Genomic DNA, 27,596 nt, shown 5'->3' with positions numbered 1-27,596 from the left:
GACATTTGTCAATTTTACACTCGACGCCCATGTTGTCTAAATACCAAATGACCAAACAAAAAAACAGAAACGCATTTTCAAGCACTTGATTCTTCATTAATCCTATTATTAAAAATTAAAACATAAAGTTGCTGCTGTTATGCGTCTCCAAAGAGAGATGGGGAAAAAGAGATGCATTTATTTCTGTAATCTGCTTACATATTCTTTCTTGTTGATAGAATATGTTCAAATCATAATCATTTAAGCACCCTGGGGCTTTTACGGTATCTGTCTCTGTCTCTGTAGCTATATTAAAGCTATATCGTCAATATCCAAATGGGGCTTCCAGGGTGCACAGAGTGTGTTCCCGCTGCTTCATGCTTTATGCAGTTTAAAAAATAACTGAGAATGATATTGTTAACATTAAGTTAACGTGTTTAGATATCACAGACGTCTCTTGGAAGTGCGGAGACATTAGCCTATGGTGATTCTGACTGCAGTGGTTCTGACCGCAGCAGCATGGCCACTGCGTTTGCTCACCTCTCCTTATCAATGTGATGCTTTGTGGAGCAGAGAGCTTTTGTTTCCCCCCGTGTCTCCTGACATTCATTATAACACATTATTATCACTGCTCCCATAGGTGATGGAATGCATAGGGCTGTCACGATTATGACATTTTACATGACGATTAATTGTCACTCAAATAATTGCGATTAACGATTGAATTGTGTTTTTTCTAGGAATGCATTTTTCCCCAGCAGTTTGTGTCTCCTTGCTCCTTGCTAAATCCCTAGTTTAATTAACTGTATGCTATGATGAAGTTGCACCAGCTTCTTAAAAGTAATGGGAGCCTTTTGATTGATTGAAGACTTTATTAGAAGTTTGCATAGGAAAAGGTACAGTTTCATGACGGTACAGTTCACTGGTACAAGGTCTACTAAAAGGAGATCCATGAAAAGACTAAGCTTATTTCCACTGGAAACCATTGAAGTATCTCATATAACATTGAATGACAGACAAATAGAACACAGTACTATGCAGTAGATATGTAAGGAAAAACAAAAAAGAAGACAGTAAGTCTAAAACAAACAGTATATACAAAGAAGGGGCAGGGGAGGGTAGGGTTGGGCTTAATCTGGGTTGCGAACGGCTGCTGCCTGTAAGTGGCTTTTCAGGGCAATTTTAAAGGATGCTAGTGATCCACACTCCTTTATGGCCTTCGGTAAGGCTTTCCACATTTTGGTGGTATAGCAGAAAAAAGAGTTTGACCCTTTGTTGGTTTTGACTCTGGGTTGAAAGTGATCTGTGGCGCTGCCTCTGGTGTTGTAATTATGGACATCCTTAATGTTTATAAAGTATTTTGATAGGTACTTGGGTATCATAGTGGTGTAGTGTATCTTGTACACCAGGCCCATTGCAAGTTGCTGTACTCTGTCATCTACTCTGAGCCACCCCACTCTTAACTGGTGAGTAGCGGTGACTCACCAGTTGAGTAGCCGACCCTTTGATTGGCTTAATTACTGTGAAATCTAAAACACACCTATGAGAATACAACCTCTATGTGCCGTGCACTGACTTAGCACCCAGATAATGCACTAACTAGTCTAACTAGCAATCTTGGAGGGGAAACACCACCGATGCTATTTGTGCCCTGCGTTTGTGCCATGTGCCATATATTGTCTAAATAGGACCCTCAAGCTTTTTAGTAACCTTTTGACAGATATTATCTACAAATGTATGTTCACATATTATGCATTGTCGTCAGTAAAAACATCAATCAATCAAACGGAATATAGGGAGCCCATGTGGCTTCAATAGAACATTTTTAAAACACTACAGCTTCAAGGGACCATCTTTTTATTTTTGAATGAATTTGAGAAAACTGGAAGTATGCCTAGCACTCAATTACATAAATCAAATTGTGTCTTTCTTCAGCAGCCATGGTTAAAGTTTTGCCATGACACATGCCAGTATGCATACTTTGTAATGATTATGTTGTGTGTCCTGACCAGGGTGCTGGGTCATTTTGAGAAGCCCCTGTTCTTAGAGCTGTGTCGTCACATGGTATCGATCCAGTTACACCAGGGAGAGGCACTCTTCCGCCCTGGGGACCAAGATGACAGCATCTATGTTGTCCAAGATGGTCGACTAGAGCTCTGGATCCATGAGAGTGTAAGATGTTTTGGATCATATGTGTGCATTAAGCATCTTCAAACCAGTAGTGAAGGAAATTATACTGGGATCTGGGATGGCCTTGCCTCCTGATGTGGCTGTGTGATTGTAAGAGTTTATATCAGTATAGTGTCTTTATATGCAGATAAAACAGATATGTAATTAAAAAGCAAAGCAAAGCAGACAAATAACTTAAGTAAACAATACAGTAAGCACAGATAGAAGAAAACAGTTGTATATAGACGTAGTCTAGAAAGCCATACAGCAGTGTGTCCTGTCAAAGTGTTATTGCACATACCTCCTTGTGATTGATCCTGGTCATTTTTCTTACTACTATTTGCATATTGTGCTGAATTAAATGGTCAGCTCAATTCTATGTACAGTAAATGTTATAACTTTCATAACACATTTTTACATTTCTCTCTTGCCATAGGATGGGACAGACGTTATGGTAAAGGAAGTGCTGACAGGTGACAGTGTCCACAGTCTACTTAGCATCCTGGATAGCATCACTGTATGTATTATGTTCATGTTTAGTAGCTTATATTGTTTATTATTCATTTAGAACAAAACAGTGTCTAAATCGGATAGGTCGTAGGATATAGGCTAATTCTATCCTATGTGATTGTTTATTGCATTATTTAGTAGACTATTATGTAAAAAAAAATGCTTTAAATAACTACACATTTCTGATATTTGATATGATATTTGATTGTGTAGCTGATATCTCGTTTATTTTCGTAGTAATTATTTTATTGATTACCTTTTTGATTAATCGAATAATCAATCAATACACACACACACACACACACACACACACACACATATATATATACACACAGTATATATATAAAAAAAAATCATGCACAAATTTAGAAAATAGCAGATCTACAAGCTATCGCATGATACCTTGTGAGATTGTAGAGCTGCTATTTTCATTACTTTTGAATTCTTTGGACAGGACTTCCTTACTTATTACTTTTCGCCTATAATGACATGCCAAAAATAAGCATTGATTCATTATCGACTATCAGTTATTATTTTAATAATTAATTAAATCAAGTAGTTTGGTTAACTGTTGTAACCCTAATCTCATGTCTTCTCTCTTGCTGTCCACGCCTGTACATCAGGGCTATCCTGCCCCTTACAAGACTGTGTCTGCCAGGGCAGTCAGCCCCTCCACAGTGCTGCGACTCCCTGTCACAGCCTTTGAGTCTGTCTTTGAGAAGTACCCTGAGACTATGGTCCGCGTTGTCCAGGTAAAATAATGATTTTACGAGTAAGAGATCACACTTCTGCTAAGTTTAACGATTTAAACTAAATGAGATGAATGTGATACGGGATGAGGAACCCAAGGTAGGGCGATCGTTGCCCTACTCGAGTAGGGCCATCGTTGCTCTACTCGGGGGAGCGGTCTGTCGTCTCTGCTCCGTCACTGCCTTCTTGGGTTCCTAGAGAATTAGAGACAGAAGGAGGAAGAGCGAGAACTGAGGAGGACGTTGGGGTGGAACAAGGAAGGTAGATTAAAGGTCTTTACACACCGGGGGCGAATTAGCAAATTGCGAATTTGCGAAGAATTCGCTTAAAAAAAATAAACCTTATAAAGTCAATGCAAGCTTCCACACCGAACACGAATTTTGAAAAAGCGAAAAAGCTGCCGTTATTTATTCGCTCTTGTTTCGAATTTAGCGAACGTTCGCAAGCAAACTCCTCCCTCTCTGTATCAAAGCAACCTCACTTTATCCTATTTAAAGAGACAGAGAGGACATCATCGAGGGACCATCCCTTTGCATTGAGGCTGAGGGAGTGTTTCTACTTCTCTGTGTCGTCTCGTCTGTGTGGCTGCTAATTTATAATCTGCTAAAAGGCTAATCTTTTAAAACAAATAGTTGGGTATTAAATACAATAGGATCCAAAATGTAGTGGAGTAGAAGGAAAAGAAGGCTACTGGAAATTGGACATAGGCCTACTCAAGTACAAATACCTACAAGTACAGTACTCAAGTAAATGTACTTCGCTGCTGCGTACTGCCTGTCTGCTGCGGGGGGAACCCCTGGTGTCCTCTCTGCTGTGATGTGATGGGTCGTGTGATTTTTCAAATGGGCCTGTTCTAGCGCCACCATGAGGCCGATGTTCGCAAAACACATTTCTGTGCACTACTCTTACAGATTTTGTCTGAAAATCCTACAAATCGGTAGGCAGTATCTCGACAGTCATGTGATGGCACGGATCTGTCCGATTTTGCATATTCCATCCTGATTGGCTAAGATTGGCTTCCAAAGTTTGCAGGATTGGGCCGTTTTGAACAAAATGCCTCAAATCCCAAACGCAAAGTGCAATTATCATGAAATCGCGCACACACGTTCCCACTAGGTCGAGGAAGAAATGCCACTTCAAATTTTTGAAATCAGCCTCATGGTGGCGCTATAACAGGCTGATTTGTGGTTTTACCTATAACTGCACCCAGTTGTAAGCGCACTCCCTAAAGGCCAAGGAAAAAGCCTTTCCCTGCTTTTTTCACATCAGCCTTTTAGAGCGCCACCATGAGGCCGATGTTTGCAAAACACATTTCTGTACACTACTCTTACAGATTTTGTCCACAAATCCTACAAATCGGTAGGCAGTATCTCGACAGTCATGTGATCGACATGGATCTGTCCGATTTTGCATATTCCATCCTGATTGGCTAAGATTGGCTTCCAAAGTTTGTAGGATTGAGACGTTTTGAACAAAATGCCTCAAATCACAAACGCAAAGTGCAATTTTCATGAAATCGCACACACACATTCCCACTAGGCCGAGGAAGAAATGCCACTTAAATCTTTTTAAATCAGCCTCATGGTGGCGCTATAACAGGCCGATTTGTCGTTTTACCTATAACTCCACCAATCAGTTTCAAACTTTTTAAGCACACTCCCTAGAGGTCAAGGAAAAACTCTTTCCCTGCATTTTTCACATCAGCCTTTTATAGCGCCACCATGAGGCTGTTTTTTGACAAACACATTTTTTGACACTTCACTGTCTCTGAAGCTAACTTGTCCACTCACCTTGGATTGCGTTTGACCCCGCTCATTCATAACCACCTAATTCAATACCACCCAATGCACACCCACAACCAACATACCACACCTGGTGGAGACCTGTGCTCGGAAGAGCACTGCTTCTAGTTTATACTCTGGGCAGTACAACAATGATTGGCTGATATGTAGTACTGTAGATGATGTGGTGATTGTGAACGGGGAGTGGCTGATAAGAGAAGGCAGGTGTGGTATTGTAGATAGGGAGATGTTTGTGAACAGGGGAGTGACAGTGATAAGTAGAGGGTGGTCTCCACTCCTGAACTACATACTGTAATAGACCGTTCTCATAAACTAGGTTAGATGATTATACTATTACTTCTGTAACTGTTATACAGTAGTAGTAGTTCAGCATTTGGTAAATGATTGCCAGACCATTAGTCATCTTTTCTTAGCCAGTTATGAATCTATTTTATTTCACCACTTAAACCCTATATTTAGTATATAATACTTAACCCTCGTAGGGTCTTCGGGTCACTTTGACCCGGTTTTCAATTTTCAACATCAAGAAAAAGTATGTTAAAATATGTTTTTATCCATGAAACTTCTTCTGCTTGGCTTATTTACTGTACTAAACATGTGATATGAAAATGGTACATGTCATGCATTTGCAACACCCCCCTGTATCAACATATAACACCCAGGGTCTTCGGGTCACTTTGACCCGGCCATTCAAAGTGTATGCTAAATGGCTAATATTTAGACCATTTCTTTCTGAAAAAACATTGGACATATGGATTTTTGAGTACATAATTTGCTCACCATTACAAATTACATTGATAACAATTCATTCAATATTATCTCCGCCAGGCCGGGATGGCCAAAGGTGAGGGATTATGTTTTCGTTGCTTCTGTCTGTGAACAGCTAATCTCAGTCACCGCTGGACCAGTCAGCGTGAAACTTTACATGTACTCCCCCGGGAGGCCTAGGAAGATATTCAACCCCAAATCGTCCTGTTATAGCGCCACCATGAGGCAGAATTGAGCAAAACAAGTTTTGGGGGATATTTACAATACCGATTTTCTCTGGTCATTTGATCAATGTCATGGCCTACAGTATGTGTCACATTTTCTATTCAGATTGGCCACGATTCCAAAGATGCTTACGATTTTTGCGGGAGTGGCACATTTTGCTACCAAATGGGAACTTCATCCCTATGCCACTTTACAAATTCCAAGTTCCACAGCATTCCGACGTGATTTGTAGCATTTCTTTTTTATTTTATTTTATTTTGAGTAGCCAATTATGGTTTACCCTCTTTTTCTCCCCAATCCAGTCCTTATGCCAATTGATTCCTCCCCTATGTTGCTGCTGTTGTATCCTACCGAATCACCTGACAGTGAGGACCCCCCACCAAGTGGACGTAGGGCCTTCGCCCTTCGTCCTACTCCTCCCTCCCAAAACCAGCTGCCGCCCAGCCTGGCTGTAGGAATACATGTACAATTATCAACCTCTCCGCCCAGCTTCCCTTCCCTCGAACAACAATTGTGTTTGCATAGATGCCCCACGATTGATTCAAATCCACAACCTCTGTGGCAGTGACACTGTGCCATCAGAGCACCTGTAGCACTTTGTGCAAATCAGAATGGGACAAGAAATATTTGACATATAGTTCTTGATCAAATGACAATAGGGATAATATGTACCAATTGGTGTGAGATTTGGACAAAGTCTATATTGTAATACCAACAAGATATTTTGCAAAGATCAGTCTCATGGTGGTGCTATAAATGACAGATGGAAAAGATTTCTAGTGGAGTTTCTTTCTAGGCCTCCTGGGCGTATGTGTGCCAAGTTTGATGCTGAAGTGGTGCCTGAGATTAGCTGTTCACACAACAGCCTGATGGTGGCGCTATAAGAGGCAAATGTGAAGAATTAGGGGAGGAGGTTCTTCCTAGGCCTCCCGGGAGTGTATGTGTGTAGTTTCACACTAATTGGTCCAATTTGCCTGAGATTAGCTGTCCACAGACAGAGGAGTGAAAACATAATCCCTCACCTTTGGCCATCCCGGCCTGGCAGGGATAATACAAAATATTTATTGAATTGTTAGTAAAGTAGTTAATAATGACAATCAAATTGTGTTTAATATGATTTTTGGGGATTTCTAAATACTTTAGAATGGTTTAATATGAGCCGGGTCAAAGTGACCCGAAGGCCCTGGGTGTGACTAAAACACGAGGATCCTACGAGGGTTAATTGACCCAGGACCCCTAGATGTCTACCCTTGGTCCCTTCCTTTTTCCCCTCTGCACCAAATATATTGGCTTAAAATTGTACATCGACAGGCTCACAATGTAGATATGCTATTTTTGTCAAATGTTCACCTATTATGATGGCATGCCCAGATAACATAATGGTTGTGTTTATCCTTTTGTATGCGGCTGAATAAATATTGTTGCATCATAAACATTCCAAGCATTATTAATAGTGTTACCAACTTCATTTATTTGATCTCTATTTTCTTATGGTGGAACGACTGGTAAACTGTAACTGTAATCTAAATTGATCTAGAAAACTAATCAATGTGAATGTTTGATCTTGCCACTGCCAACTGTGAGCTACAGAGCGAGAGTGAAACCGTGACGTTAGTTAACCACATGAACTGTAGTGTCCCTATTCTAGTTAATAGCCATTTTAAGGGCATTTGGGCAGCAGGATTCCACTCAATTTTGTGGCGTGTGCCTGGATAAGAGAAGGTTTACATCTTAAAATACACATTTGATATATTTTGGTCTCTTCCTTCCGGTATAGATCATCATGGTGCGGCTACAAAGGGTGACGTTTCTGGCCCTCCACAACTACCTGGGTCTGACCACTGAGCTCTTCAACACGGTACAACACTAACTTACTCTACCTCACTCCATAACATTCACTATTGTCACTCCATAACATTCACTATTGTCACTCCATAACATTCACTCATCTCATCCACAATCACTCCCACTCACTTCACTCCACTATAGAGTACGGAAGTCACTCCCACTACCAAAACCTGGGTCACAGCGTTATTTTTTACATTGGAATTCCCATAGGCAAATCTAAGATTGCATCACATAACTGTGTTCCAAAAATAAAATAAAAACACCTGCCAATTTTGTCAGGTATGTGACTGCGTTGTTTATGATATTGAGTCACATTTGAAAACAAAAAACATATATTTTCTTACTTTTTCTTTGGATAAATTAGTACTTTTTCACCATCAGTTGATGCTTCATATCCATAAAGTAAAAGAGTAAAATCCCTGGGGTGGTTTCTTTATTTTTGGAACACAGTTCTTATTTGATGCGATTTAAGGTTCTCCTATGGGAATTCCAATACAAAAATAACGCTGTGATCCAGGGGGATAATGCCCTCTAGCGGCAGTGATGTCAGACTTCGGTGCTCTATAGACCGATTTCCTGAGTGACACCCTGTAGAGGTGCCGCCGACCATTGCTGCGGTGCAAACAGCAGCCAGTGGAGGAGTAGAAGTAAAACTATTGAAAATGGGAAATACTCAAGTAAAATGCAAAAATGGATGTACAAAACACTACAGGCATTATTGAATTTCAAAGCAGCTGAAGTGTATGTACATATGATTCTGATTCAATGTATTGTACAAGATATAGACATGTACTATATGTTTATGAGAGAAGAGAAATACTTGTATTCAAGGGACTCTGATTGTGTGTGTGTGTGTGTGTGTGTGTGTGTGTGTGTGTGTGTGTGTGTGTGTGTGTGTGTGTGTGTGTGTGTGTGTGTGTGTGTGTGTGTGTGCGCGCGTGTGCGTGTGTGTGTGTGTGTGTGTGTGTGTGTGCGTGTGTCACAGGAGAGCCAAGCCATTCCTTTGGTGTCATTGGCCCATGCTGTAGGTGAGACCCATCCACACAGAGGTTTGCGTAGACAGCAATCCCAGCAAGAAGACTCAGCCCCTGAAAAAGGGCCCCAGGGGTCTGCTGACACAGGTATGATTCTTACAGGATGATGGTATACCTGCTGGGCCTTGGGCCTGATGCACCTCCAACGGTGCCGATGGAGGACTGTGCATGGCAGGGGCGTCCACTTCCACTGAGCCAGGCCTAAACCTGACAGCATACTAGGGCATTCACCAAATATTCAAATATTCGAATATCAAAGTCACTATTCGACGTTGTTCTCCGAAGTCGAATATTGGCTTATTTTTATTTTTTTATTGTAGGCATTACATTTAATGTGAATCGGTTCCACAGATAAATGTTGTGAAAATAGTAGATCTACTATTTTCACAAAGTTCGCCTCTTACTTACTTAATATTTGACAGTTTGGCCAGTCCTGTCGAATATTCGACTATTCGAATACTTTGAGGTTGATTAATTCGAATACTAAAAATCACTATTCGTGAATGCCCTACCGCATACTGTAAAAGGAGTTGTGCTGCAGGGACCTCAGCTAGGGACCACCGCTCACTGATGTTTAGCACCTTAACCCAGAACATCTCCCGGTGGCGGGGCAGTGCACAGGGACGTCTCCCTGACACTCCCTGCAGCACAACTTATCTTGATGTTCCCCCCCCCCAAGTTTTGTCTCGTCCCCTCAGCCAGAGCCAGTGGCTTGTCTTCTCTGCTTCCTCAGAGAGTTATTTGGTGGCTTTGCTCAGTCTGGCTCCACCTGTGTGTCCTCACAGAGTGTTTGGGTGGTGATGTGTCAAACAGGACTGATGGTTCCATAGGCCTAGGCACATATCCTGGTGAGCCTAGGGGCTTGTTCCTTTCTGGGTCACTGTATTGAGCACGGATGTATTCCTAAAGTTCTTCTTTGGAGACATCCAGGGTTCCACTTGTCTTCTCCTCAGGAGCCCTCGTGCATGCTGAAATGGATTCCTGAAGAAGCTTGATCTTTCCTTTTCTTTCCTTTTCCTCCCATGCTGTAGGTGAGACCCATCCTCACAGAGGTTTTCGTAGACAGCAATCCCAGCAAGACTCAGACTCAGCCCATGAAAAAGGGCCCCAGGTGTCTGCTGACACAGGTATGATAAAACACTAAACCATTTCATATGTTGTCTTGTTAATTACTGTTAAAATACAGTTTTTCTTTTCTGGGGGCAGCTGATGATGTATGGAACATAATGCTCCTTCATACAGAGTCAGACCACATTTAATTGTATTCTCATCATGTCTCCCTTGTCTTCTCCTTGTCTTCTATTGGTTTCCAATCTCTTCACTCTCCTACAGTATCTGAATTAAAAATATTAATATTTAATTTTTAATGTTTCCACTGCAGTCTGAAAATGCACATTTTCTCACTCACACTCCTTATTTTTGAACGGTGCTAACTGCTCCTACATCTGGACGCTTAATGAAATTAACTCCACCGCTCATGTTTATTATGGTGTATTAGTGCCATCTCGGCAAGAGCACCGCTCACTTCAAACTGGGTGTGATTCATTTTAGAGTTTGCTTGCTTTTTTATATGCTAGTTGTGTTACGCAGATGTGCAATGTTGTGCTTGTTCACATATGCTATGTATGTATGTCATTTAGGTAGATGTATGCGCTTTGCTTTCCCACAGATGCTACATGCTGTTATCAGGTTTATGCTTACCCACTATCCTAATTACTTTGTAGCATCTACTTGTTTTCTTATCGCTCTATTCACTAAACCAGGGGTCTTCAACGTTTTCAGGCCAAGGACCCCTTAAGCTGAGAGAGAGAGGAAGCAGGGACCCCCTCTACACATTGTATAAATGCGTGATGCAGATTTTCATCGATAGATAGATTCATAGACTTGTTTGACTGCACTGTCAACAGTCTATGTTGGATTCGTGTTTTTAATTAACTCGACCTTTCACTCTGTACTTGGTCTTCTCTTTTTCACCTCTACACCAAACCTATTTGCTGAAAATAGATCTACAAGCTCTCAACGCCTCGAGCGTGAGGCGTTGAGAGCTTGTAGATCTGCTATTTTTGGATAAACTTTCCTTTTCTTTCCCTTTCCTCCCATGCTGTAGGTGAGACCCATCCTCACAGAGGTTTTCGTAGACAGCAATCCCAGCAAGACTCAGACTCAGCCCATGAAAAAGGGCCCCAGGTGTCTGCTGACACAGGTATGATAAACTAGACCAGGTCAACCTGGTTGTGCCAGACCCCCTGTCTGTCATCATCATTTATGACATCATGCCTTTTGTAGGCATGTCATCATCATGTCATCATCATATATACCCTTTATATAGAAAACCAGGACAGACAGACAGACCGACATTTGCTTATGTAGGCCTACCCATTTCATGGGTCTGGCAAACACTAAACCATTTCATATGTTGTCTTGTCAATTACTGTTAAAATACAGTTTTTCTTTTCTGGGGGCAGCTGATGATGTATGGAACATAATGCTCCTTCATACAGAGTCAGACCACATTTAATTGTATTCTCATCATGTCTCCCTTGTCTTCTCCTTGTCTTCTATTGGTTTCCAATCTCTTCACTCTCCTACAGTATCTGAATTAAAAATATTAATATTTAATTTAATTAAAACCTATGTATGGTTACTTCTGTTTTATTTTAGACCACTTTGAGCTACATTCTGTGATATTTTGTATTATATTACCATTCAGCAATACATGTTTAATCTTTTTAATAGGTTCTCAGACTGATTGGTTGTTGTTCTTTTTTTTTATATTTTTTTTACATGACATCACAGAGGTTGGAAAGTCTAACGTTCCAGATCGCAGGAAGTCCCGCTCTATGCCTATGGTTGTGACAGGTACACACATGCTGAGTAACCTACATCTTCACAAACCATTTTAACACATTGGCTGCTAAAAAAATCAAAAATAGCCAAAAAGACGTCTGGAAACGTCTTTATATCAAAATTGGCGTTCCTGGCGTTTCTACCAATAAATAATAATCAATATTACTATTTTATCGCCAGATTAGCAAAAACACTACATTACCCATAAGCCTCAGCTGCGTTCGCTGATGACGCGCGCTGGTGCCGCGCATCACGCGTGCTGGTAAACAGAGCTTCATTCTAGCTCCATGTTATGTGAACGGGGCCTGCCCCGCAATGATAGCTCGATGGAGCGACGCGGTCACACATTGAATTGGATTATACAAGACCACGTTAACGTTATGATGCTGGACCATCACCCGAGCCGATGTATGCATGCAAGTCACGCGCACACGCGCTCCGGTGAGTTCCATTAACCCTATGATGGCATCCTATGTGTTAAATGGGCAACCCTTCCACTCAATAGATCAGGTTGTCACTATAAATAAACACAAATAAATACTGACACCTATGCCAATATGTTATATTCAGCCTTGGTTTTAAGAATGGGTTAGTTCAGTATATCGCGTAGGTACTGTAGATCTTGTCATTGCCAGGTTGTCCAACAGAGGGCTGATGCAGCCTGGTTGGCGTTTGGTTACAAAGGCCACCCAAGAGTTAAAAACTCTTGGGAAAAACTCAAAGGATTCAGATCCTTTGATATCATATCATATCATATCAGGACATTAAATCTAAACTTTATTCAGGATCAAGTGTTCTGTAGTTGGAAAATATAATTCCTCGTCATATCCTTAAAATTCTATATTATCTTTCTTTCTTATGTTGTTCTTCATATCCACTAGGCAGAGACGGGTAGGATTAAAGCACTGATATTCAGCATTATGGTAATCTTGAAAAGTCACGTAGAATGCAGCATCTGTGACGGCCATGTTCTTTCCACATCAAGGTCGCTCACAGTGACAGTTCAATGTGCCATTTTGGCTTGCACTGATGGCAGGTCATAAACTGCGGAAGTCCTAGGGCTAACAACAGCTATCTGCCCTGGCACTGATTATAACATGGTATCAGTTATGCCTTCTCAGTTCTTTTATCACTCCACTCGCTCAGGGGAAATAAAGGTTGGTTATGTGATACGTCTGTTGTACCAGTGGTGTGTTCTACCATGTTACGCTATATATGTAGATGCCCTGCATACATTTTTCGTAGCCAAGCGTAGCCCTCTACTTCAGAGGCCTTCTACTTATCTTCTAGGGATGGGACGATAATCGGTATTATCGGTTATCGTTTTAAAAAACAATAATCGTATCGTGTAGATTTAAATTTATAGAGAAATTGTCCTCCGTCATGCACTGGTATCAATTCCACTTTTTTTTGGTCTTTTTTTCACTCTACCAAATCTCTTTGCAAAAAAATAGACGAGCTACAAGCTCACAACATAGATTGGCTATTTTTTGGCAAACGTTCCACCCCAGGATAATGGATGTTGGGGATATTTTGACTATCGCGATAATATCGTAAATCGTCCGATCCCTATTATCTACATAAAATCAAACAATACTCTGACTGCAAGAACTGCACAAATCTAACATGTGTTAGTTTATTTGTTTTATCTTTTATAAAACATTGATGGGACAAATATCAGTCTGCTGAATAACTATTAAGTAGTAATAATGATCAGCATGGACGGCGAATGGTTACTGTGTTTGTTCTTACAGGTGATATGTCAGCTCATCTCAACAAGCTACGTGAACAGGCAACAGTTACTATGGAGGAGACACTGCCTACCTTTGTCCAAAAGGTATGTGAGTTAAAAGGCTCGCTTATGACTATAACGCAGCTGTGCTGATGTACAGTACAACAGTAGTATAGTGTGATATTTTGTTATTTGTTTGCGAAAAGTAGCAAAAATAGCTGACCTACTTTGTGAGTTTGTAGATCTGCTATTTGAAAGGATCCCTGGCTAAGCCTCACATGCCTTATTACATTATAACTCAATTTTTTAATTAAAAAAACCTTCGAAGAAGTGTGGAGCACACGTTTAATGGAAGGAGTTGCAAAAGGTGACAATAAATGAAATGTATGTCTTCATCAGTTTTTTTTTTACCTTTTGTCTTAAAGAGATCTCTCATATGCTGTAGTACATTATAATTGCCTTCTATAACATTTTGAAATTAAAAACTACTTAAATATTTTATTTATTTTAGAAATAGTTGATCTTTCACTCAATAGCATGTGTGGTCCAGCCCTGTGGAATGTATGAAATGCATGTTGAGGAATGATTGTGATTAATACATTTTTTTATTGATTTTCAGTTTTGGACATGCATACTTAAAAAAAAAAATGAAAAGAAAAAAATGAAGAAAACTAAAAACAAAAACACAGTCGTTATCAACTACATTCAGTCATTACCCCAGCCGCGCCACCGCCTCCCCCCACAGAACACAGACTTAAGGTGTTTTTTTTATTAGCACATGAATTATTTCTAAGATAAATAAAATATTTACAGTGTTTTAAACGTTTTATTTTAGTTATAACGTGTTAAGGCATATAATGCTTTATTAGCCAGGGATCCTAGCTTAGTTTCAACTGTCAAAACCATAGACTGAAATGACTTGATCAATGATCAAGTCTTACGTTCTCTTCCGTCATTCCCTCTCAGTCCAGCCGGAAGAAAAGTGTGACCATGCAGGACGTCCCGTCTGCTGTGTACCACTACAGTGACACTACACTGCCTGGAGGGGGATACACCAACCATGGTCAATATAACAGGATCAGCGCCATCTTCCAAGCAGCCAAGAAGGACCTGTTACAGGTCATCCAACTGCAGGTACTGTACTGTATGGCCTGGGTCTGTTTCTGCATACAGACCTGAAGCTTTAAGCACTTGAACCCTAGCATCCCAACTCTGGTGGGAACATTCGCCGTAAATAGCAGATCTACAACTACTGTATCTACAAACATCTTTGAAACATTTAATATTTAATTCTCCTTTGTTTTTTTTTGGCTCAATATTGTGATTTTGATTAATTGGAATAGACCTGGAATTCCCCCCCAGTGAATTATCACTGTCAGTACCATCTTCCACTGCAGTCTGAAAATGCACATTTTCTCACTCACACTCCTTATTTTTGAACGGTGCTAACCGCTCCTACATCTGGACGCTTAATGAAATTAACTCCACCGCTCATGTTTATTATGTGCCATCTCGGCAAGAGCACCGCTCACTTCAAACTGGGTGTGATTCATTTTAGAGTTTGCTTGCTTTTTTATGCTAGTTGTGTTACGCAGATGTGCAATGTTGTGCTTGTTCACATATGCTATGTATGTCTTTTAGGTAGATGTATGCGCGCGCTTTGCTTTCCCACAGATGCTACATGCTGTTATCAGGTTTATGCTTACCCACTATCCTAATTACTTTGTAGCATCTACTTGTTTTCTTATCGCTCTATTCACTAAACCAGGGGTCTTCAACGTTTTCAGGCCAAGGACCCCTTAAGCTGAGAGAGAGAGGAAGCAGGGACCCCCTCTACACATTGTATAAATGCGTGATGCAGATTTTCATCGATAGATAGATTCATAGACTTGTTTGACTGCACTGTCAACAGTCTATGTTGGATTCGTGTTTTTAATTAACTCGACCTTTCACTCTGTACTTGATCTTCTCTTTTTCACCTCTACACCAAACCTATTTGCTGAAAATAGATCTACAAGCTCTCAACGCCTCGAGCGTGAGGCGTTGAGAGCTTGTAGATCTGCTATTTGGGGATGAAGTTCTCCTCAGAATAGGGATGCAAGGGTTCAAGTTGTTAATTTAAATCACAAAGATTGGGCGGCCCCCCCGTAGTAACTCTGAGGATCCCCTAGGGGTCCCGGACCCCCTGTTGAAGACCCCTGCACTAAACTGTTTATTGACTCATGAAGCTTACTTCAGTATTGTCCTCTGTAAGTCACTCTGCATAATGAGCATCCGTTATATTCCTGAACTGTAAATTATAATCCTTATTCTTCTTTTAGGACCCGAATCTGCTGGAGGGCAGAGTCAATATACGTCAGGTCAAAGCTGGATGTCTGGTGGCCAATCAGGGGGACCAGGTCAGTCTCGTCTTTTGAGATGTCACAGAGCACATCTCTGTTGCTTTTCTTTATTTATCTAATGTTTTTAGTTTTTCTTTTTGGAGGCTAACCCTATTCCTTACCCACTTTAAACCTGTGCCTATTCTGTGGTTTATAATAGGTAAAGACTTTCAAAAATAACTCGGCCTTAGCTTATATAGCGGTTATTTTGACTATTTGTTGTTTTAGAGCAGTGGTTCTCAAACTTGGGGTCAGGACCCCAAGTGGAGTCCCCAGATGATTAGCTTAATGTAAAAAATAATTCTCACTCAACGGTAAACAAACCAACATAAGTGTATACAGGGTATCTGCACATTTATAAAGTGACAATTTAAGGATTTTCAAGACAGAGTTTTAATACCAAACTGGCCAAACTTTCAAATATAAAGTAAGCAAGAGGCTAACATTATGAAAATAGCAGATCTACATGCTCACAGCGCTATTTATCTGTGGAACCGAGTCACATTAAATGTAATACCTACAATTCCAAGCGCTTGTCAGGGTGAGGGTCCCCAGTTCATATATGTTTATTTTGGGGGTCACAGGCCTAAAAAGGTTTGAGAACCCCTGTTTTAGAGCTTAAGTGGTTAATCTCCGCGTGCGTGTATTCTCCCCAGGATGCGAGCGTGGCCTTTGTGATCTCAGGGATGTTCCATGTGTACCAGCGTATGATCGACCGCGAGGAGGACACCCTGCTGTTTGTGGCCCACCCAGGGGAGATGGTGGGCCACCTGGCCGTGCTCACCGGAGAGCCGCTCATCTTCAGTGTTAGAGCACAGAGGGACTGCACGTTCCTCTCCATATCAAAGGCCCACTTCTATGAGTAGGTGTCTACATGGACGGTGTGGAGAAATGGCGACCACATGCACAGCCATGCATATTGCATACTATAGAAGTACAAACAACGGAAACTTAACAGTGGATGTCGAATAATGTCAAGTGTGAAAAGCAATTTGGAATACTGATCTGCATTTTGTGTGTGTGTTTGCGTGCGTGCGCGTGTGTGTGTGTGTGTGTGTGTGTGTGTGTGTGTGTGTGTGTGTGTGTGTGTGCAGGATCATACGTGAGGAGCCTAGGGTAGTTTTGAACTTTGCTCATACGGTGGTGAAGAGGGTGTCGTCCTTCGTCAGACAGATTGACTTTGCTCTGGACTGGATGGCTGTGGAGGCTGGCAGGGCCGTCTACAGGTAGATAAGAAACAAGTATTAATATTGTACTGTTTGTCAAAGGTGTGGTTGTTAAGTTCACCTCTGGGCCAACGCATACATTGGCTGGTCTAGGATTTACTGTATATGAAAGGATAAAAACATCTGCAAAATATCATAACAGTAGTGCTCAAATGTTGTTGTTTTTCTTTCTCCCTCAGACAGGGAGAAAAGTCGGACAGCACCTTCATCGTTCTCAGCGGCCGGCTGCGCTCTGTCATTGCAAAGGATGATGGGAAGAAAGAGCTGACAGGGGAGTATGGTCGTGGAGACCTCATTGGTGTGGTGAGTCCAAAATTGATTTGAATTGATTTGAAAACATTTAATTGCAAAAGTCAGGTCACAATTACTATCAAAACCTCCCCCGGCTGTCAGTCTGTCTGTCCGTCCGTCTGTCAGCTGTCCGTCACGTCACACTTTTGTCCTACTCATATCTCCGCCACCGACCCACCGTTGCCCCTATCCATGCCAAACTTTGCACACACACTCCTTGGTTGCCAAACCACAACCTCCACTCCTCATTTCTCACTTGGCCCTCCTCTAGCGCCACCATCAGGCTGATTTTAGCAAAACAGTTTTTTGGACACTGCTCCTACAGATTTTGGCTTAAAATCACGCAAAGCGGTACACAGTATCTCTAGAGTCATCTCATCAACATGCATCTGTCCCATTTAGCGCCACCATCAGGCCTATTTTTACAAAACACATCTTTGAACACTGCTCCTACAGATTTTGGCCTAAAATCACACAAAGCGGTACACAGTATCTCTAAAGTCATGTCATTAACACGGATCTGTCCCATTTCCCATATTCCCTCCTGATTGGCTACGATTGCCTTCTAAAGTTTGTGTATGCGACGTGACGGTCGCTTATCTTATTAGGGAGTCTTACTGGTGGTACAATTCAGGACTATTTAATGACTAAAATATTTTTAACCAATCTGTATGGTAGAGTTGCCATTTTCAAAATGGCCGCCAAGTTCCTCACTGCCACGTACCTAAATGTCTAGTGCACAGATCAATTTTTAGTGCACGGATCGTGCACGCCCATTCCTAGATGATGGACCATATGTGTAGTACTTTTTAACAGCTTTCAAACAAAAGAATCCGCTTGGAAATCCGTTCAGGCATTCATGAGATAGAAGCCTTCAAAGTCAGACAAAACGAACATTTTGCCATTTTGAAAGATGTGTTTGTTATGGGGCTAAACATGCAATTTCGCGATTGCGATCATGCCTAATACATTTTAGGCATTTTTGGAATTTTCTTTATAAAAAAGGTTTTTTGAAAAAAATAAAAAAGTTTTTTCTTTTTTCAAAATGGCTGCCAACTCGGGAAACTCAGGCTGTGGCAGCCTGGGACTACTGTAATAACTCGGGAAACTCGGGCCTTGGCAATCAATGAGTTAATAATACAATATCCTTAGTTACAACAGCAGTGGTTGGAGGTGGTCTCCTTACGTACACCACCCTGATGTTGTGTAGGACACCTACTGATTGACCATGTTATTTGAAGAGGGGAGAGGAGATGGAGACAACAGACTTAACCCTACGGGCCGTAGATAAAAATAAAATAAAAACAAATGTGACAGCAGCTAGTGTTTTGGTCCCCTATTAGGGCACAGTCACTTTTCAGCTTGTCTGAAATCTGACAATAGTTGAAGAAGATAATAAATAAAATATAATAAAAATGAAAAACATCAGCTGGCATAATTTTAAATCATCAAGGATGATTCTTAGACATATTTCCACTGTGGTCCTTATTGAGCTGCTTTCTGTTAGAATATGAAAGGTGTTATACCAATATTGTTATTATTATTTCTACTGTAGGTTTTAATTTATTTAAACCTGGAAAACCTACAATCTCGCAATGCGTTGTGAGATGCAACGCGTTGTGAGTGTGTAAATCTGCTATTTTAGCAAGTTTAAAACTAGCTGGTGTGATGGCAACAAATTAATGTTCCACAAGGATGAAGGATTTGAAGAATTGACAAAGTTTTATTCAAAAAGGCAAAAAGTTTGAACAGAGTGACAGCATTCACAGCATCAGAGGAGCAGGCCTCCTGGCCTCTCCTGTCAGCCCCTCCGGGCACAAGCCTCCCCTGCCCCATTATCATACAGCTCTTATAGTCCATTCTGACAGAGATGCTAAACATGGTCTTATAAGGACATGTACTAAAGATAAGGACAACATACAAATAGTTACACACAGTACATATTTGCTGACAGAGTGAGAGAGTAAGCGTGGGGGAGAACTCAGCTGTTAAGATTTGACAGCTGCAGCTGGTTGACCACCCATTCAATGAGATTGAATGGAAGGAAAACAAGTATATCGTCGTTGTCGGGTGAAAAACGGGTATGTCCAAAACCGTTCGTTTTGCATTTATAATTTTAAAAATGATTTAAACTAGTGAAAACAGCCGATCTACAAGCACACAACGCCTCGCGGTGCGAGGCGTTGTGTGCTTGTAGATCTGCTGTTTTCACTACTTTTGTGCGACGGCCTTGTACGATGAAGCAGGGATTTACTTTGCGAAAGAACGTACACATTTGAAACTTGGAGATACAAGGTTTCTGCCCGACAACAACGATATAATACACATATTTGTTACTCTATACATTTCTACTACACTGGCTTACTAGAACTGTCATTTCCCCAGGTTGAGGCTCTGACACATATGAACCGGGCCACCACTGTGCATGCTGTCAGGGACTCTGAGCTGGCCAAGCTACCTGAGGGGGCTCTCAACTCCATCAAGAGACGCTATCCTCAGGTAGTCACCAGACTCATCCACCTACTGGGACAGAAGATCCTGGGTAATATGCAGCAGGTCAACGGACCGTTGGCAGGTACACATGCTACTTGTAAGTATATATTTTGACTTATTGCCGGCAGTGGCTCAGGAGGTAGAGCGGCCGTCTTGGAATCCGAAGGTTCCCGGTTCGATCCTCGGCTCCTTCTGGCTGCACGTTGAGGTGTCCTTGAGCAAGACACTGTACCCCCTAACTGCTCCCTGATGAGCAGGTTGGTGCCTTGCATGGTTTCCTTTGCCATCGGTGTGTATGAGTGAATGTGGAATACACTGTAAAGCGCTTTGGAGTAAGGCACAATATGAATTCCTTCCATTTACCATTTACCATTGAAATAAATAAATCCATACTAATAGGCTCTGCCGTGTGTGTGTGTGTGTGTGTGTGTGTACGCGCGTGTGTACGCGCGTGTGCACGCGTGAGTGTATTATCACTTTTGTTGGTAAGCCATCATAACATGGTAAATAGATTCTGTTCAATGAATGTGTCTTTCACTGGTAAGATCATGCAAATGAAAAAGTTGAATATAGGTGTTTGTTGTCCCTCAAATACCATGGCTTTTGGAAGTTATTCTTGAATGATTATTGGGTCATCCAGTATGACATGTTAGTGGCTCCTCTGCTTGCAGCTACTGTAATCTTCCCAGTGTGCACGGCTGGCATGCACTAACATTATCCTCACATCCACTCTAGCTCGCGGTCTGGGCCTCCACACCCCCGGCAGCAAATGGGATGCAGGGACCCCAGTGTCCAACCTGGCGACTGTCACCATCCTACCCGTGTCCGACGAGGTGCCACTCACCGCCTTCACTCTGGAGCTGCAGCACGCACTCAGTGGCATTGGTACTGTTCATCCTGCAGTGCAGACACATTGACATTTGATTTGTTCTGACTAGTCTAGAGCAGTGGTTCTCAACCTTTTCTGGTCACAACCCGCCAAAATAATCATATTTTAACTGGGGACCCCCCACCAACCTGACGAGGTCTAAGAGTTGAGGAATTACATTTTGTATAACATGGTTCTATTGTGAAAATAGTCGATCTACAAGAGCATGTAGATCGGCTATTTTCACAATTTCTGCCTCTGATATTTGACAATTTGGCCAGTGTTTAATTTGTCAATTTAGAGGTATTAAAAGGTCCTTAAAATTGTCACTTTCTATACACTTACTGTATACTTTATGTTGGTTTGTTTACTGTTGAGGGAGAAAACAATATTTCACATCAGGTTAATCATCTGGGGACCCCCCAAAATAATTTGAGGACCCCCAGGTTGAGAACCACTGGTCTAGAGTAGAGCAATCAAAACAACATTAGTAGTTTTTGCTAATAGTTTCTTAGTTGCAACCGTAGTAGTTAAATGGGGCCCCCCAGGGCTCTAAATGAGGCTCTTTACTTGCTATGCATTGCAAATATATTTCCATCTACACTAATTCTCTCACAGAAAATAGCTGATCTACCTGCTCACAATATGCTCCATTGTGACACGTTGTGAGCTTGTAGCTCTGCTATTTGCACCAAATGTTCACCCCAGAGTAGGGACTCTGGAGTTCATGTGGTTAATAAGGTATTTAAAATGTATGTTTCTTATGCGACCTACCAGCAATGGACATACAGGACTCAGTTTAGAGTAATGTAATAGAACTCATATATATTCAACTGTTCACTACATAGCAGACAATACTTGCATTTTTGAACAAAGTTTGTGTGAGGGAGGATGTCGTGACTGCGGTCCGGACACCAACACCATGTGGTCAGTGTACCAGCCGCTTTGATGCACCATACATAACTGTTTGAATGTCTTTGATGAAGTTGGATTTGTACATGTTTCTGCAGGCCTTACTCTGCTCCTGACCAGTGACAGTATCAAACAGCGACTGGGCTCCGCTGCCTTGGACAGGTTGGAATTTTTCCTTGCATTAAATTATTATTATATATATCATTATTATGTGCGTATATGTCTGGGAAATATTATAGCATGCAAGCACTGGACACTAATATCGCAATGCAGTAGTGACAATACAGCAGCATATAACCAGAATTCTAATTGACTTCTATTAAACACATCTAGGGTATAAATATTTGTCCAGTAAACTACATTGCACAATATACACAGAAACAGAAATGTGTAGGTGTAGTACCTCTACTGGCCACCCACCGGATGCACACAAAAGTATGTTGAACTGTAGAATGGACCCATATTGAGTATGAAGTATCCACCTCTTTCCGCGGGAATTTACTGGAGAATTATTTGCACCACACTTCCGGATAACAGCAGACATACAAGCTCACGTCACGTCACAGATGCAACCGTTGTGAGCTTGTAGATCACACTCGGCTGCGGCACCGGAAGCTCCGTGCAACTTCTGCGCAATGCACGATGGGATGTTGGAAAGTTGTGGATATAGTATGTGTTTTCGGATGCAGCCATATAAGTGGAAAGTGGGAACAGACAGTAAATAGGTACATGTATGTACACTTGAGCATTTTAATGTTGTTGAGGCTTTACATTATAAATAAAGAATATAATAGTAGTAACATTAAAAATAGTCATAATCAAAATACAAAAGTCTGGTTGCAACCACACTAATAATAATATAAATAACTATATAATAAAGGGGATTAACTCGTAAAAGGAAATCTCCTTGTTTGGGCCTTTCTGTCCGTGACGTTAGGTATCTCCATACATGGAGTTCTGTGCTCCTACACACAAAGCCAGACGTAGGAGCGGTAAGCCACGCTCAATGATCATGATTATCATAAACAAAAATCACATTGATCTGTGACTGATGAAAAAAATAATTACAATTCATCTTCTATATACAGTAGAACTATTACCCATTTAGAACGGGTACACATTATTGTGTATCATTATTTTATGCTTTAACTATTGATATACAAGCTCACAGCGCAGCACCGAGTGCCGTGCTGCAAGCTTGTAGATCTGCTATTTTTGAAAAATTGAGAAAATTTGAATTTTGACACGATTCTTTAAGTGTCTTTTGAATCCTCCTAAGGTTTTTTGAAAAACCTTTGATTCTATGTCAGCAATCTGGTTAGCCATCGTCAAAGAAAAGGTCCTTTTCCATTAACTGGAGCTCAGTTAGTCTGTTCTTGAGAGACCACTATGTCAGTGGTTCTCAAACCTTTTCATGTGAAGGACCCCCAAACAAGCAAAATTTGAGTTAGAAACGTTCGCTTTGAAAATACATATTCAAAGATTTGCACACATTTTCACGACTTTTTCAAAAATAGCAGATCTACAAGCTCGCAGCGCGGCACTCGGTGCCGCGCTGTGAGCTTGTATATCTGCTATTTTTCAATAGTTAAAGCATTCAATAATTCTAGGCCTAAATGGGTTAAACTCATGCCCATTTCTTTATAAAAAAGAAGAAAAAAAAAAGAATAATGCCGATTTCAGCGTATGTTCTCAGCCCACCATGGACCTCTTCCTCCCTCTCAACCTGACCTCGTCCAGTTTCTTGATGACAGCTTGGGACCTCTTGGACGTGGCCGTGTAGCTCTTCAGCAGCTTCTCAAACAGCGTCTCAGTGTTGGGATGGGTGCTCAGGAAGGCCTTCTCCAGCACATATAAATCCACCCCCTTGTCCTCCGGCAGGGCGGAGACGTAACTCAGGCCAAAGTCAATGAGCACCAGGTCGATCCCTGCAGGGTTCTCCTCCACGCTGCTCCTCAGCAGCATGTTGGAGGTGGTGAGGTCTCCGTGGATGACGTCCTCGTCGTGCATGTTGGCCAGGACCTGACCAATCCTGTTGGCCAACTGCTCCAGGTCCTGCTCTGGTCGTGACGGGGACTGTTGGCTGGAAGCTATGTGGTCTCTGACCGTCATGGACCCCACGATTTCCTCCAAGAACATGCTGTGAGTGGTGTAGTCCACAAAGTAGACGACGGGTACAGGAATACCTGCTTTTCGGCACCTCAGTATGGCGCGCACCTCCTGCACGGTCCTGCGGTGTGTCAGCTTCTCGTCCAGGACGGCGTGTCTGTACTTTTTGGGGAACCTTTCTTTAACGATAGTCGGCTTACCCAGGAATGTGCCCCGGTACACACGAGCCTCAGCTCCTTGTTTTAACAAATCTATTTGACTACGGAACTCGGGAAACTTCCCCTGAAAAGGAATATCACATTTCTGCTCCTGCATGGCCATGTTTGTGTTCCCTACAAGTTGGTGGTTCACATTGTTTTGTTTTAGATGTAATTTCCTAACTTGTATAATTGCAAGGATCCTGGATGGCTTGATTCTAGGCTTAAAATAATTGATATAAATATTTTTGTAAAAGTCTGGGAAAATGAATGGATGATATTTTTGTGGCACCAGTAAACTACCCCCACCGCTATGCCCTATACGCAATGGCATCATATGTCATCGTGACGCCTCATTAAAAGTTAATGAGGCGTCACATGTGGTCTATGACGTCAGACATCTATGACATCAGAGGTCAGTCATCTCCATATTTGGGAAGATATGAACACATTTTGTCCAGCTTAACCAACTAACTAGAAACAGAGAATAAAGCTTTCCCAGGACAATAGTCTGGTTGCCCAGCAAACTAGGTGTGTGCATTTATTTTGGTCAAAGTTGATCCCATGCCAAAGCGCCAGTGCTCGCCCAGCAATCTTCCGTCACCCATGAGTGCATGCGCCCATGTGCCCATCTCGCCCTCAGGGTTTCTTACTAGTATTGAACTGTATCCAGATTGCAAAATGTATTAAATAGTATTGATCACCACATAGACCGCTGCAATGTCAAGGTGGCACGCACAAGGCACTGATTTTATTTATTCTGCAAGGAAGATATCTCTGCTGTCGGGGCGAAACCTCGTTACTCCAAAATGTTTATTTTCGGGAAAATGAGCTCAAGTGGAGTTAGGAGGTTTTGACCGAAGGGCTTTTTACTACTTTTCATTGGTTCAATATTATTTTTACCAACACACAGACGTAAAGGGTGTTCAATAGCTGGTTTGGCAGAAAGTGTGGAGTTAGGAGGTTTTGTCCCAAGCACTTTTTACTACTTTCCATTGATTCAATATTATTTTAACAATAGCCCTGATTTATGCCAAAAAATCAAAAACCTCAAAAATGTAGTTAAGAGGTTTTGTCCAGACACAGTGACGATATGTGCTGTAGATAGCTTCCTAAATGAGGTATTTTGGGGTTGGGATGAATTAGATCAAAACAGCACTCATGCTAGATCTATCCCTGTGTACTGTAGTGTCCATGAGTACCGTTTGTCCAGTTGGCTGGGCCAGCAGGAGGACATCCACCGTATTGTCTTGTACCAGTCAGACCCCACCCTGACCCCCTGGACCCAGCGCTGCATCCGACAGGCCGACTGCATCATCATTGTGGGACTGGGAGAACAAGAGCCCACCGTGGGGGAGGTGAGGCCAAAGAACATTGTATATCTGATGTTTTGTTTTTGTTTTTTCATATTGAAAACTGCTAGCAGGGGAACTAGCATGGGATTTGATGTGCATCTTCACGCTCGACTTTGATGATCAAACAACCAAATGTCCTTATTTTCAATCTTCAAATCAGTTACCCTGCAAGTGTAATATTCACACTGAATTATGTTACTCAGTTTTGCAAATGTACTGTTGTGGAATGTGACCTTGCAAAAATATGTAGAAATCCTGCCCGAACTCTGTCTCTCTCTGTCTCCCAGATAAAAAAGTATACCACCTGCCCCTTTGAGAGATCATTGTGCACCTTAATGCCTCTGCATAAAGCTTGCTTGCCAGAAGCATATTGTAGCTAATGAGTGTGTGATTGGTCTAAGATGTGATTAGTAGGCACTAGATTACTTTGTAATTAGGCTAATCAGGATAAGCAGCTATTAGAGATAATTAATGAAACACTGAAACACTATTGAGTTGTAGCCGTATTATGATTAGGATTAGTGCTATTTGATTGACGGAACGCGGCACATAGAAACAAATCCCTTTCTGCACCTGCAAAGATGCAGTTGTCCGCGGTACCTGACACAACTAAGCATGTAAGCAGGATGTTGCTGGATACAGTGCATGCATGCTCAGCAAATGTCACATGGATATAGTTTACGGGAGAGTATTTTTTGCCGGTCTTTCAGTCCGAGTGAATCAAAAGGGCAACTGTGTTAACTGTGTGTGTGTGTGTGTGTGTGTGTGTGTGTGTGTGTGTGTGTGTGTGTGTGTGTGTGTGTGTGTGTGTGTGTGTGTGTGTGTGTGTGTGTGTGTGTGTGTGTGTGTGTGTGTGTGTGTGCGTGCGTGCGTGCGTGCGTGCGTGCGAGTGCGTGCGTGCGTGCGTGCGTGCGCGTGTGAGGCACGTGCACACATAGACAGCAAAGGGGGCTTGAGCCCCTGCCCTTTTATCAGTCTGTAAAAAGTGCCCTCTCCAGACCATGAATGCAGTTTTTACTATGGTGAAAGAAACGCAAATGCCCTCCTTTACATGGCATACCTGAAGGCAGCAGTCAAGAGAATTGCCTCGTCCAAACTCTCCTGAACTTGAATGTAGCATCTCATGTTGAAAGAATCGCCCTCTCTGTGTAGAAATCAAGAATCTAAAATAGCCGACCTCCAAGCTCACAACGCGTCGCAGCACTAACATTCTCTGCACGTCCCTTTGTGTGTGTGTGTGTGTGTGCGTGTGTGTGTGTGTGTGTGTGTGTGCGACTGCGCGCTTGTGTGTGTGTGTTTGCCTGTGCGTAGCTGGAGCGCATGCTGGAGGGCAGTGCTGTGCGAGCCCAGAAGCAGCTGGTGCTGCTGCACCGCGAGGACGGGCCTCCGCCCCGGGGCACGGCGGAGTGGCTCAACATGAGGAGCTGGATCTCCAGACACCTGCACCTGTCCTGCCCCCGAAGGGTCTTCTCCAGGAGGAACCTGCCCAAACTGGTCAGTGGGGGGAATGAGTGCTCTGTAGGGCATTCACCAACTATTCGAATATTCGAATATCAAAGTCACTATTCGATGTTGTTCACCGAAGTCGAATATTTGCGTATTTCTTTGTATTCTATATAGTTTATAAAGCTTGGCTAGATAGGAAGTCATAAGAATGAGTTGTCAATGCCCCTGGTGGATGCATTTGTTAATGCTCTATACCAGGGGTTCTCTGACTAGTCATGGTTTGACTTGATCTGGCCCCAATCGAGATGTCACTGATTGGTCCTGGTCCTGACCATGCTTGCTGGGTATACTGCAACATCAAAATACTCTGTTACAAGTAAAAGTCTGGAATTCAAAATGTACTTAAATGTACTTAAAAGTAACAAAAGTAAAAGTACAAAATGTTTGAAAATAGCAGACCTATTTTCAAAGCATTTTGTTTGGGGTCACCGGCACACATCACTTCCTGTACTGAAAGAGGGACGGACGGATGTACAAGCTACGACATTTCTCATAGTATGCTGCGACCTTCGGTCGCAATACATCTATACTATAATTTTGCGAATGTCTGAGTGAGTGTCTGTCTGTCTGTCTGTCTCAGCGTTTCTCCTCAGT

The 27,596-nt window shown here is 42.0% G+C and overlaps 2 protein-coding genes across 4 annotated transcripts in view; one reads left to right on the top strand and one right to left on the bottom strand.

Moving 5' to 3' along the window:
• The window catches only part of pnpla7b (patatin-like phospholipase domain containing 7b), a 50,157-nt gene that overhangs the window by 6,903 nt on the left and 15,658 nt on the right, over window positions 1-27,596 (top strand). For 2 of the 3 annotated variants that reach the window (XM_080739415.1, XM_080739414.1), the window contains exons 8-26: window positions 1,992-2,151; window positions 2,585-2,665; window positions 3,282-3,410; window positions 7,981-8,061; window positions 9,037-9,172; window positions 10,117-10,212; window positions 11,193-11,288; window positions 11,882-11,944; window positions 13,687-13,769; window positions 14,631-14,798; window positions 15,986-16,063; window positions 16,702-16,907; window positions 17,140-17,271; window positions 17,451-17,574; window positions 19,948-20,152; window positions 20,791-20,940; window positions 21,934-21,997; window positions 25,331-25,499; window positions 26,808-26,990. In XM_080739415.1, coding sequence (XP_080595541.1) covers window positions 1,992-2,151; window positions 2,585-2,665; window positions 3,282-3,410; window positions 7,981-8,061; window positions 9,037-9,172; window positions 10,117-10,212; window positions 11,193-11,288; window positions 11,882-11,944; window positions 13,687-13,769; window positions 14,631-14,798; window positions 15,986-16,063; window positions 16,702-16,907; window positions 17,140-17,271; window positions 17,451-17,574; window positions 19,948-20,152; window positions 20,791-20,940; window positions 21,934-21,997; window positions 25,331-25,499; window positions 26,808-26,990 — 2,404 coding nt within the window. The remainder of the gene's footprint in view (window positions 1-1,991; window positions 2,152-2,584; window positions 2,666-3,281; window positions 3,411-7,980; window positions 8,062-9,036; window positions 9,173-10,116; window positions 10,213-11,192; window positions 11,289-11,881; window positions 11,945-13,686; window positions 13,770-14,630; window positions 14,799-15,985; window positions 16,064-16,701; window positions 16,908-17,139; window positions 17,272-17,450; window positions 17,575-19,947; window positions 20,153-20,790; window positions 20,941-21,933; window positions 21,998-25,330; window positions 25,500-26,807; window positions 26,991-27,596) is intronic. The other variant, XM_080739416.1, reaches the window with a different exon arrangement.
• On the bottom strand, window positions 23,528-24,265 carry LOC308294945 (EKC/KEOPS complex subunit TP53RK-like; the record flags this gene model as incomplete). Its single annotated transcript, XM_080737882.1, has 1 exon — window positions 23,528-24,265. One exon carries the CDS (start codon window positions 24,263-24,265, stop codon window positions 23,528-23,530), a length of 738 nt encoding a protein of 245 aa, XP_080594008.1.

This window comes from Nannobrachium achirus, assembly GCF_963921795.1.
Source record: "Nannobrachium achirus genome assembly, chromosome: 12".
Lineage (NCBI taxonomy): Eukaryota > Metazoa > Chordata > Actinopteri > Myctophiformes > Myctophidae > Nannobrachium > Nannobrachium achirus.
Note: the sequence above shows the minus strand (reverse complement) of the source record. Positions and strands in the feature narration are given on the sequence as shown.